At 50.6% G+C, this 13,126-nt stretch overlaps 1 protein-coding gene across 1 annotated transcript in view; it reads right to left on the reverse strand.

Moving 5' to 3' along the window:
- Nucleotides 1–13,126, reverse strand: part of DNAH9 (dynein axonemal heavy chain 9) — a 130,524-nt gene that overhangs the window by 66,989 nt on the left and 50,409 nt on the right. Inside the window, 5 exon segments of the mRNA XM_030961883.1 lie at nucleotides 1,109–1,228; nucleotides 4,735–5,160; nucleotides 6,330–6,490; nucleotides 6,493–6,589; nucleotides 12,044–12,277. Coding sequence (XP_030817743.1) covers nucleotides 1,109–1,228; nucleotides 4,735–5,160; nucleotides 6,330–6,490; nucleotides 6,493–6,589; nucleotides 12,044–12,277 — 1,038 coding nt within the window.

Below are 13,126 nucleotides of genomic sequence, written 5' to 3' on the forward strand. Positions count from 1 at the left end.
ACAGGGACACCTCCCACTGTCCCAGGTGCTCCCAGCCCCAGTGCCCAGCCTGGCTTTGGGCACTGCCAGGGATCCAGGGGCAGCCCCAGCTGCTCTGGGAAATCCTTTCCAGGGCCTGCCCACCCTCACAGGGATTTCTTCCATATATCTAAACTAAATTTCCTCTCTGTCAGTCTGAACCCATTCTCCCTTGTCCTGTCACTACAGCTCCTGATGCAAAATCCCTCTCCAGTTCCTCACAGGCCCCTCTCTAAAACCTTTGTACTGTGACTTGGAGGAGTCTGAGGCTTTTAAAGATCTTTTCTTTCTAATTCTTGTCATTTCAGACCCTGCAAAGCTACGGGCATGCTCACACCTTTGTTTTTATGATGCCATTTTTGACTCACACTGTTCTGGCCCATCAGCACCTGCTCACACATTTAAGCCCCAAGAAGGAGCTGAGAGTTGTGATGGCAGCAGAGCCAGGCACTTTAATGAGCAGAACTGCCCCAAACCATCTGGAATACAACAACAATTTCTGCAGCTGCTTCTCCTGGTTTCTTTGAGGAACAGAAGACATTCTGCCACAACCTCATGGAAACAACCTCTGTAAAAGCATTTTCACTGCTGAAACTTGCTGCAGTGTGTGATATTTTCAGGGTCCCCAGGACAAAGGAGGACTTGAGAATCTGACTCCATGTTCTAGAAGGCTAATTTATTATTTCATGTACTCATATTATATTAAAGAAGGCTATACTAAAACTATACTAAAGAATAGAGAAAGGATCTTACAGAAGGCTTAACAAGATGCTAATGAAAAACTCGTGACCGCTTCCAGAGTCCTGACACAGCTGGATGGTGATTGGTCATTAAGTAAAAACAATTCATATGTGGGATAAACAATCTCCAAACCACATTCCAAAGCAGCAAAACACAGGAGAAGCAAATCAGATAATTCTCTGAAGCTTCCCAGCTTCCCAGGAGAAAAAATCCTGGTGAAGGGATTTTTCAGAAAACATGACAGTGACAGTGCAGGAAACATTCCCAAAAACATGAGAGGATAGAAGGTGCTCAGCCCAGCCCTGGTCCCTCCCCGTGGTGCCACCAGAGCTGCCCTTGCTGCACTCACCAGGCGGTTGGCGAGGGTGATGGTGCAGGCTGTGGCTTCAGCCTCCTGCTGGCACCTGAGTTTGTCTGATGTGGCCTTCTCAAACCGGGCTGTGAGCTTGGCCAGGTTCTCATTGAGGCGCTGGGGAAAAACAGGAGAGGTCAGGAACAGCACAACTTGGGGGGGACCTGGAGCTGCTGGAGGAGTCCAAAAGGCCATGAGGACACTCCAAGGGCTGGACCCCTCTGCTCTGGAGACTGAGAGAGCTGGAGGTGTCCAGCCTGGAGAAGAGAAGGCTCCAGGGAGAGCTCAGAGCCCCTTCCAGCACCTAAAAGGGCTTCAGGAGAGCTGGAGAGGGACTGAGGACAAGGGATGGGGGACAGGACAGAGGGAATGGCTCCCAGTGCCAGAGGGCAGGGCTGGATGGGATATTGGGAATTAGGAATTGTTCCCTTGGGTGGGCAGGCTCTGGCACAGGGTGCCCAGAGCAGCTGCGGCTGCCCCTGGATCCCTGGCAGTGTCCAAAGCCAGGCTTGGAACACCCTGGGACAGTGGGAGGTGTCCCTGCCATGGCAGGGGTGGCACAGGATGGGCTTTGAGATCCCTTCCAGTCCAAACCATTCTGGGATCCTGCGATCCTGAGGCAAACTCTTGTCCAGAGCTGGCCAAGCTCCAGCCCAGCTCATCCACCCAGGGCTGGCACCAGGAGCCAGCACAGAGCAGGGCTGGGCTGGGCTGTGCTACTGCTTGGAACTCACACCCTCAGCACAGGCAGAGGCAAAGGACACTCAAAATGAATTTATTTGGGCTTCTGGCTGTGCCCTGATGATGTGTGCTATGGCTGAACAATGAGCAGGCAGCTGAGGAACCCAAATTTGATATTTCCTGATGCTACAGCCCCTTGTCCCCAAGCAGTCCTTGAGGCTCTGCTGATTCCCCAAGTCATGCTCAAATCCCCAAGGGGCTCCTGGAGCTCTGCCTGAACCCTCTCCAAACCATGCCCTCACACTGTTTCCAGCAAGGAATATAGCAAGTGAATTAAAGGGTTCTGCTCTGAGAGCTGCCCCAGTGAGGTGGGGCCATGTCCTGTGCAGGTCAGGGCTGGGAGGGCAGCAAGAGCCAAAGCACCTGCAGAGAAAACTGGAGAGCCCTGTTCTTGTTCACACTCGGATCTAAACCAAACCAACAGCTCCCACAAGCACTTGGAGCATTTCACTTCTGATAAGAAAAGTAATAATTGATTTTATCTGCGCCCAATGCAGACTGCTTAAGGCTAAACTGCTTGTAAATCACTTTAACATTGAGCTACACACTAGAAACAAACCCAAAAATGAAAAAGGATTATATTAGAGATCTCTGCAGCTCTCCTGGATACTGGCAAACACCAAGCAGCCTCTCCTTGACCTTCCTTGGTACAATAACACCAAAGTTTCTGTCCCTGTGTGCATGTGGATCTATCAGCCTACAAAGGTTCAGGTATATTACATTCCACTATAAAAGCACGAGCTGATAACTGAGTTTCTATAGAATATATGCATATATCTGGTCTGCAGGGCCCCACCAGGGGCACACAAACACAGCTGTGTGCAGATGTGGACACACCTTTCACTCTACCTCCAGCAGCCCAGGTGCAGAGCACTCAATTCCCAGGTAGGGGAAAAAAGACAGAAAGTCCTTAATGTTTTGGACAATCAGAATTTCCTCATTTATTAATAAAAATGAGTATGAGACAGCTTGGGGCCCAGCTGTGAGCAGGTATGAATCAGCAGCCAGCAGTGAAGCTATCCAAGAGATCCCAGATAAGTAAGGATGTACCTCCACATCCATCCCACGCTCCCCTGCATCACTCCCCATCTGCAGAGAGGAGAGGGCCCCTAAACCAGGCAGTTTTGTAAGAGCCTGCCAGAGGAGCAGCAGTAATCTCCCCAAAGATTGCAATTTTTTTTAACAAAATCCCACTCCTTTGAGGGGAAAAAAAAAAAGCCCAGGCATAAAAAAGCTTTGGAGAAGAGCAGCATAAAGGGATGAAAAAAGTTCCCCAGCACTGGATGGCACATCTGAGGTGGGAGAATTAGACACCAAAGCCCTCTAAATCCATCCCTGCTTCAGGTGCCTCCTTTCATCTGCAGCAGGAAGGGGCGGCCGGAGAGTTCTGCACCATTTTCTTGTATTTTTAGTTAAAAAGTGTAGTAAGCATTTTAAGAATGATAAGCCCTTGAAAACATCAAGGGAGTGATGTGTTTTCTAGCAGGGTGAGGTGCTGGTGGAGGGGCTGAGGGGAACAGAGGGACCTCACTCACTGGGACCCTGCCCCTGCTGTGGGTCCAGCCCAACAGCCCAGCCCTGGAGGGGATGCCACTCCCAAAGAGAGATCCCAAAACACCCCAAAACCAGAGCAGCTGCTTCCCACAGCCTGTTCGTAGCAGGTATCGTGCTGGGAGGGAGCAGGGAGGAAAGCAGGATAAAGCAGGATGCGTTTTTACATAGAGATAATTTTCTGAAGGAAAGCGATAAAGGTCTCACTCTACCCTCTGTGGAAATGCACTTTTAATCATGCTGTAATTTCTTCTATTCAGGGATTTTTTTAAATTTTTTTTTTTTAAGTAGCAAAAATCCAAATAACATCCAAGATGTGCTGCCAGGGAGCTGTGCCGTGACAAATGAGGCTCCTGCAAGAGCAGTTGTCATCCTGCAAAACCAGGCACTGAGTGTGCAGCCAGCCCAGCACTGAATCAGCCTCCAGGTCCCATCCCCTGCCCTGTGCAGCACACTGGGAACACCCTGGTTGGAGATAATGAGTTTTCTGAGGGCCCCGGAGAAGAGGTAAATTACATTAAAAAAATTAAGCGGGAATAACAAGGATTCCTATTTAGCCTTCCTCTTTGGGTGCAAGCAAGTCTAGAGAAGAACAGAGGAAATTCAGAAAGCAGCAATATTCTATCACAGAATCACAGAATTCTTTGGGTTGGAAGGGATCTTAAAGACCTTTTCCACCCCTGCTGTGGGCAGGGACACCTCCCACAGTCCCAGGCTGCTCTAAGCCCCAATGTCCAACCTGGCCTTGGGCACTGCCAGGGAGCCAGGGGCAGCCACAGCTGCTCTGGGCACCCTGTGCCAGGACCTGCCCACCCTCCCAAGGAACAATTTCTTCCCTTTAACTAATCTAAATTTCATCTCTTTCAGTTTGAAGCCATTCCCTGTGTCCTGTCCCTCCATTCCTTGTCCTCTCCTGGAGCCCCTTTAGGTCCTGGAAGGGGTTCTGGGGTTTCCTTGGAGCTTTCCCTTCTCCAGGTGAGCACCCCCAGCTCTCCCAGCCTGGCTCCAGCCCTGGAGCATCTCCATGGGCTCCCCTGGCCTCTCTCCAGCAGCTCCAGCTCCTTCCTGTGCTGGGGCAGCTCTGCAGGTGGGGTCTGACCTGAGCATGGGGGCTAAAGGGCAGAATCCCCCTCCCCTCCCCTCCCTGCTGCCCACACTGGGGTCAGTCCAGCACAGGGCTGGATTTTGGGGCTGCCAGTGCAACAAGAGGAAGAGAAAACCCTACAAGCCCCAACCCTTTGGATTCCCACCCTGCTTTAGAACACAAGGACTGAGCAGCTGCTCTGCCCAAGCTGAGGGTTCCTCCAATGGGTTCCCCCAAGGTCACTCACAGCAATTTTGGCCTTGACAGTGGCCAGCTTGTCCTGGGCTGCTGCCAGCTCAGCGTTGGCCCTGTCCAGGGCCTGTCTCTTGGGCTGCACCTCGCAGAAGACGCGGTGGAAGCGCTCGATGTTCAGCACCCACGAGCACAGCCCGGCCGCCGCCGCCGACTTGGTGGCCACGAACTCGGGGTTGAAGCTGGGGTCTTGCAGATAGGGCTGCAGGGCTTTCAGGCAGTTCTCGTGGATGTTCTCCTTGTTGAACTTGATCAGGGAGTCCAGGAAGCTGTCTACCCTTGCCATGGCCACTCTGGCTGCTTTCCAGCTCCTGTCCTTGGGGATCTTCCCTCCCGGGGCTGTCAGCACCATCACGGCTGCTGTGACGTTGCTGACAGCAGAAGGAGGTGACCCAAAGGACCTCAGCTCCGTCAGATTGGTCTAAAAAGGAGAAAACAAGGTTGTTAGGTAAAAATGAATGGGTTTCTTTTCACTCTGCCACTAATAGAGTCAGGCTCCCAGGCTATCAATCTGATAAATTGGGCTCCTCTGGGCCCCAGCAGTGCTGCCTTTAGATCACTGCTCTGCATGTTTGCAGCACACCTGCTCCATTCCCTGCTCCTGACATCCCACCTGGGACCAGCACAGCACATTGCTCCTCCCCAGGCTCCTGGGGGAGCAGGAGGTTTTATGCTCTCTCAGAAGATTGGGATAAATAAAAATGAAACCTATAGAAATAACGCTCAGACCCTCAAAAACAACATTCAGAGCTTCCCCTCATGCTCCCTCCTACCCAGGCTGAGATGCCAGTGCCAAATCCATCCTCTGATTCCCACATCCTGCAGCCCTCAGGGTTCAGGGAATGCAGCTGATGAGAAAGCCCAGGCACCCTCACAGGGCAAGCAGCCAAACTGCACTGGAGGAACCAAAAGAGCATTTTTGTCTCCAACTCCTGATTTCCCAAGTTTTCAAACTCACACTATGCATGAGCTGCACACCAAAACAAATTGCAGGTTAGTCTCTCAGACACCTCACAGAACCACAGAATGAATGAGGTTGGAAAAGACCTTTGAGATCATCAAGTCCAACCTATGACTCAACACCACCTCCTCAACTAAATCCACAGCACTGAGTGCCACATCAAATGGGAACCCCTGGAGAACCCTTGAAGGACAAACCTTCCAAGGCACAAAAACTCCTCCCAAAACCCATCTCCTGCAATCAGAGCAATGCTAATCTCCTGATCACACCTTTTCCCAGTGACATCTTCCATTGGACCAGCTTTGTCTGCTCCTCTCCATGGCAATGAGTGAAAGGGAACATGGTGCAGCCTCATGGGTGCTCCGAGTTCCACCAGGAACCCCAGAATCACACAATTAGCCAGGCTGGAAAAGACCTTGAGATCAGCAAGTCCAACCTGTGACCAAACACCACCTTGTCAACTAAACCATGGCACTGAGTGCCACATCCAATCCTTTTTTACACACTTTAGCACCAGCAGGGAGGAAGCTGGAGGAGGGACGATAAAATGCGCAGAACTTGGGACATCAGATGACACAGCCTCTCTCCCCCAGCGAGGAGGAAAACCACTGAGGGAATCCTCACCCTACCTTGTTGAGGGTGTTGAGAGCAGCCTGGGCAGCTGCCAGGGCAGGCTCAGCCTTGGCCAGGTCCTCCTCACAGTCCTTCTTCTTCTGCTCCACCTCCTGGGCGATGAGGGCCACCTTCCGCTCCTCCTCATCAGCCACCGCCTTCTTCCTGCTCACCTTTCTGTCTCCACCCCCACCACCTGGATCAGCTTGTCAGCATCCTCGTTCTTCTGCTTCAGCTCCACCTCCTGGGCTGCCAGCTTGGCCTTCAGCTCATCCACCTGCGGGGCAGAGATCTGTGGGAGCTGGGCTGCCCTGCCTGCTCCTCAGTGCCCAGCACAGCCGCACACCCAGTGAGGGACCCCAGAGTCCTGCTGATGCCTTCAGTTTTATCTTTCATATTTCCCAGGCTCTGCACTGCATTGGTAAATAACTCTGAACTCCACAGAAAGTGTCAGCAAGGTCTCCTCCCAGCTCAGGCACACAGAACAATCCTTTCCCAGCCCCAGAACCAAGGACACCGCTGCAGCTTCAGCCCCAAAAAGTGCAAACAGCAGGGGATGGAGGAGAGAACCTGGGAGGGTGGGACTGCAGCCCCTGGAGCTGGGATTGGACACTGAACCCCAGCGTGGAAATGGACCAGAACTCATAAAAGGGTGAGAACTCCTGACCCTGAGTCCATCCTGGGTCCATCCTGGGTGCAGCCCTGGCTGGGCTCTTGCACTGCCCCAGGTGGATCCTTTGAAGGTTTTTTTAAATAAATCCCCACTTTATTCCTTTAACTGTGTCCAGCCTCTGCTCTAGAAGCCTCTCTTTAGGCATCAGTTTCACACAGCCCAGGAGCCCCATCCCACAGCAGGAATGTGCAGGAAATCACTGTAAACCCAAACCCATCAGTTTTGGGCCTGAGCTCTGATGTCACATCCCCCTGAGCAAAGCTGCTGTGCCTTGCTGGGGAGGTGACAAGGCCACAGTTCAGCCACATTTCACCTTCTCAGCCTCACCAGCAGCAAACCTGGGCACGAGGTGGTTTGGAGCAGGACCTCCCTGAGCCTCCTGCTCACCGCAGCACACCCTGCCCTCCCCAGGCACAGGCCAGGGGCAGCACCTGCTCTGAGACCATCAGTCCTGCAGGAATCACAGAAATTTGGAATGGTTTGGGTTGGAAGGGACCTGAAAGCCCATCCAGTTCCTCTGCCATGGGCAGGGACACCTTCCACTGTCCCAGGCTACTCCAAACCCTGTCCAACCTGGCCTTGGATGGGGAGGGGGCAGCCACAGCTGCTCTGGGCACCCTGTGCCAGGGCTTCCCCACCCTCACAGGGAAGAACTTCTTCCTGACTTCATTTTCACCCCAGAAAAATTGCGGTTGGCATCTGCTGACAAATCCAGAGCTCTGAGGTTCAAGGGGCTTTAAATGTGATGTCAGACGAGCCTGGGAAGGGACATCCCCTTGAGCTGGCAGCCAGGAGGCCACCAGTATGGCCATGGTGGCAGCTCCTCACTGCCTGCTCCCACACAGGAGCCCTCAGCAGCATTTGCACAGGGGGAAGCTCACACAGGCTGTCACTTACAGACAGAAAACCTCCTGTAAAATCCCTATTTCAGTGAACTCACCCAGACTCTGGGCAGAGCGCAGAGGTTTTCACTGCCTGAAATCAGGCTCAGAAAGGTTCCCTTAGAGCTCCTGGGGTACATCTTTACCCACACAAAAATACTCACAGGAAGGGAAGCAGACACTGGTTTTGGTGATACCATTTTGATACCAGAAGGGAGAGCACAGCCTGCAATCCATGAACTGAAGCTGCTGACATTTGGCATTGGCTTCACGTGGAGAGCAGCTTTTCAGGGCTCTCCACACGCTCTCCATCCATCACCATCCCCTGCTCCTGGCTCTGTGGGACTGCTCTGAGCAGGACAAAGGCACAGCTGTAAATCCAGGCTCACAGAATCCCCCCCTGGGACAAACCCAGCAGCAGCTCCTTGTTCAGCCCCAGCTGTCTGGGGGCTGCAGGAAATTGAAGTGGGCTCTGCTGATGGCTGATATGGCTGTGACCTTCTGCCCAGAAATCAGCCTTTGTGTGCTGGATACACACACAAACGGCAGCTCCAGGGGTTTACAGGGCCAGGACAAAACAAGCAGGGGATTAAAATCCACAGGCACTCAACAGCAGCACAAAGAGCAGGTGTAAGCTCAGCCCCGCGGAACACACAATGCCCTGCCAAGCACAATGGAAGGGGAAATGACTTTGTCAGGATTTTAAAAAAGCAACAATGCTGGAGAAGGACTGTTTGCAAGGGCCTGAAGTGACAGGACAATTGGGAATTACTTCAGATTGAAGGAGGGCAGGGTTAGGTTGGCTATCAGGAAGAAATCCTTCCCTGGAAGGGTGGGCAGGCCCTGGCACAGGTGCCCAGAGCAGCTGTGGCTGCTCCTGGATACCTGGAAGTGTCCAAGGCCAGGCTGGATGGGGCTTGGAACAACCTGGGACAGTGGAAGGTGTCCCTGCCATGGCAGGGGTGGAAAAGGATGATCTGCATGATCCCTTCCAACCCAAAGAATTCTGTGATTCTGTGATTTCGTGAGAAACCTGTGAGCAGCTTCCTGAGTGCAGAACAATCTGATAAGCAATTAGTAATGTGAGGTGGAAAGGCAAAGAGCAAAGCAAATGAGAAATTCAAGGGTAATGTGCTGTGACTTCATCGGGGAAAGGAAGGGAGAAGCCTTTGCCTACCACCAGAACAGCATGAGAAAAATTATTGAAGAGAAGAAAACCTGGAGGGCAGGCTCCCAGAAGACTCATTTTATCTGATTGTCCCTGCCTTGTTTCAAGAACACAAAATACATCAAAAGGTCAGCGATTAATTGATAGCGGCAGGCAGGCTGGAATCTGGAATGCAGTGATGCAATATTAACCACAGCCACCCTCAGAATTACTCAGCAATGGGTGCTGACCTCTCGGTGGCACACAGCACTCTGAAAAACAAATGACTCATCCCACACATCTTCCCAATCCATTATCTCCTAATGGGAAGGAGGCTTCAGCTTCCCTGAGCGCTGAGGATGCACTGGCCACAGGGAGAGGCGCTTGTAAAACATTGCTGGAGGAGCAAAGTTGGTCAGCAGCACCCAGGTGTCCAAATCTCCACAGGAAAGAAAGAAAAGAAAGGGGTAGAGGTAGAGAGGACCACAGTGAAAGGAGGCAGAGAGGTTATTTTGAAATGAAAGCAAGGTAAAAAATACCTGCAGCTCCTGATACAACAGCCCCTCGTGCTGAGGCCACTCTGAGCCTACAGAAATACACAAACCTCATCCTTAATTATCGTGGGCCCTGGAGAATGCCAGGGATGAGCACCAGTCCCCACAGCTACAGCACAGCCAGGTGATAGCCAGGGATCAAAATCCTCCACCTTTACTGTGAAAATTCCCTCAGCACATCACTCCCAACACAACCTGCGGGTGACACACCTGAGTGAGAGAGGAATCTCCACTTCCTCAGCCCCAGGACCAAGTATTTCCATGGGTGAATGTAAAGTTCAGCCTTTTAAACCCATGTTCAAGATTGAACATGCTGGTATGATTTCCAATACTGATAAATATCCACACTCTGCTTTCAAATCAACAGCAGTTTTGACTATTGCGCACATCTGGTAATTTAGGTGTTTAATTTTAGGCCCCCAGTGCTAATTTTAGACTTGAATTTGACATGTTTGTCCTCACTGCTCTGCATCTTAATTACCTGCTCAAGGAGGCACCTTTCAGCCCAGCCTCACTGCAACCAGACACCAACACTGTGCTCTTCATCCTTCTTGGGATTTGATTTTCCCATCCTTCCCATTGCCTCCAAGTCCCCACCACTGCTCTGTGGCTCAGCAGAGAACCCTGCCCACACAGCACCCACTGAAGAGAAGCCTGAAGGATACAGAAGGGTTTCCATGTGTCACAGCAGACCCAGGGACTTGTTTTCAAAATATTCATTTCATATTAGCTGTTCCCACAAGAAAATAAACCTAATCCACCTTATCCACTATTGGGGAGTCCTGAAAAAACAGTAGCACCTCACAGGTCCATCAGAGCTATTGCCTGCATGGGTAAGGTGAGGTTGTTGGAAAATATACCAAGTTTAAAATTTATAATTTTATAATTTCAATCAGTTTTGTTTGCCTTTGTCCCTGGGGAAGGAAATTTCTGTTTCTTTCCAGGGCATTATTCCACCACGCAAGGCCTGGTGAATTTAACATCTTAACAGACTGGGAATAGCACAGAAGATACAGAAAAGATAACAACCATCAGCTCCAAACATCACCCCTGGCATGGTCTGAGACACCTGGTCTGGGAAAAGAGAAATAAGAATGAGAACCCAATTAGCATCAGAGGTAATGAGAACATAATTAGCATCAGAGGGGAAGAGATCTGGAACCAACAGGAAACGAAAGATTAAGAACTCCATAACTTGATATCAATGAACACTGAACCAGTGAATCTCTGTGTGTTTTGACTGCATAAAGTTTGTGAAAAAGCTGGTAAGATTCATGTGCCATGAAATGATTTTCTCTGCACACCCAGGTTATGTGTGGATGAAATTATTTCTGTTGCACATCCCGGCCAGAACATAATAATGCCTCAATTCTCTAACACTAAAAGTGTTGTTGGAGGGTTTTTATTTTTCCTGTAGTTTTGGTGACGGGGTGAGGTGTATGCTGGGCAGTGAGGTGTGTGCTGGGCAGTGAGGTGTGTGCTGGGCACGGCCTCATGACTCAGGTGGGTGCCACCAGTGCTCTCTGCTACCCCTTCCCTCCAAAGGAGATGCTAAAACCTGCACAGGGGACGTGGCAGTGCCCACCCCATGTCCTGCTCAGTGAGCAGAGGCTGTTTGAAGGGAGATGGAGATGTCAGCACTGAGAGCACCAGCCCAGCCCATCCATCACCTCCAGGCACGCTGTGTCCCCTGAGTGTGACAGATGTGATTGATGCCCCCAGAGCAGATGTGTGGAAGGGGATGGACCTGCCAGTCCTTCCTCCTCATCAAGCCCCCTGCATTCCTCCAGAGCAGCTCCAGGAGAGCCTCATTTGCCGCTGGAGAAGCTTTGTGAGCAAACATTTGTGAGAGTTAATAGAATATGAAATGGAGAGCAAAATGGGAGTGTAGCAACAGATGTAGGTGTCACTGCAGAGAGGGTTGGGAAACACCCAGAACAACTTACAGTCACTACCAGAGGGAGGAGAGTGCCAGTGAGAGTCTTTAGCTGGGGGATTTTGGGATGACTGATGTGCATTTCAGACATGTGTTAGCTCTCCTTAAAGACAGATAGTATAATAAAAGGAAAATTAACATCAGCCTCATTTTAACAGCATGCATTCTTTAGTTTGAGAGGGTCTTGCTGAGGTTTTTGTAGATTTCCTGGATGCAACTCCAAAAATCACTGACTGTCCTGTATTTTCTAAGCTGTTTTGTCACCACAGCTGAAATTTAATCATTAAATGAGGATGACAGAGCCAGCTGGATCCCAATCTCATTTTACTTACCGAAATCTTTCAGTTACCTCCCAGACAGCAGAAGACTGGGCACACACGTCTCCATTCTCCTTTCCAGGGCAGAGCATCACTTCTGCTCCTCCAGAAACCCAGCTCAAGCCAGACTAGAGCTAGGATCCATGCCAAATTTCTTCCCTGTAAAGCTCTTCCTCAAACCAGACAAGAAAAACAAGGAAAACCAACCCCAAGGAGTCCTTACCTGTGCAGAGGTGCTCTTGAGCTTCTCCAGGCCGTTCTCCAGGCGCTCCATTTTTGCCTTTAACTCCTTGTCCTTGCTCAGCAGCAGGCTCTGGTAGAGTTTGATTTGCTCCAGGAAGGACTTGGGGGTGGTGTAGTTGTAGCGGCGCTCGTTGCTCAGGTACAGCCGGGACACCTCGTTGACACTGATGTGGACGTGGGCCATGAATTTGCTTATTGAATCCTTGACTGAATCCTACAGGGAAGATGGGAAGATGGGGAGAAACTGTTTTAAATAGAAAACTATATATAAACACATGTCTGTGCTGAATAGAAAGGAATTTGGTAACTTTTGATTCTGCTGCAGCACAATCCAGGGTGTAACACCTCAGCTGATCCCTTTCCACTGTTATCTCTAAAATAACTTTGTTGCTCGTGTACTTTATATCCCTTTTTTATATCTTTTTATCTCACACATTATCTTATTCCAAGCAATTTCTCTACAAAATAACAGCTCTTCTAAGTATAATTTTGGGCTTTTCTCCTGTACAAATGGGAAAAGTGCACACTCCTAAAAAGAAACATTGTAGGCTTTATTCTTCCTAAACCCTGCCTGGAAAAGCTAAATAAACAGAAACGAATCTCTATTCTAGTAGCAGATTGTCATCACTGAGAACTTGACCTATTTTTGCCCTTGAGATTTCCAGAGGCTCAGACACAAGTGGGGAGAGCAGCAGGTTATTTTCTGTGCAGGTTTGGGGCTGCCCTTGTGCTGGCAGAGCTGTCCTTTCCCTGGCAGTGCCATCAGTTCCCAGTGACCCCTCAGCAGCTCCCAGGAAGACATCCTCAGCTCCCAGTAAGACATCCTCAGCCCCCAGTAAGACATCCTCATCAGCTCCAAGTGACACAAGAGCGTGGTGCCCATGGTTCTGCCCATGGCCTTCTCCAAAGAAAAGTGGAATATGCCTCAATGATGGTTTGGTTGAGTTTAAAGCACTTCAGTGCCACCAGTGATGCCCCTCTGGACAGACACCTGGATGTGTTGAGGCCAACCCAACCCTCCCTGACATGACGTGAGCGACATGGAGCCGCTCCTGGTGTCACT

The sequence above is a fragment of the Camarhynchus parvulus genome, chromosome 18 (assembly GCF_901933205.1).
Source record: "Camarhynchus parvulus chromosome 18, STF_HiC, whole genome shotgun sequence".
Lineage (NCBI taxonomy): Eukaryota > Metazoa > Chordata > Aves > Passeriformes > Thraupidae > Camarhynchus > Camarhynchus parvulus.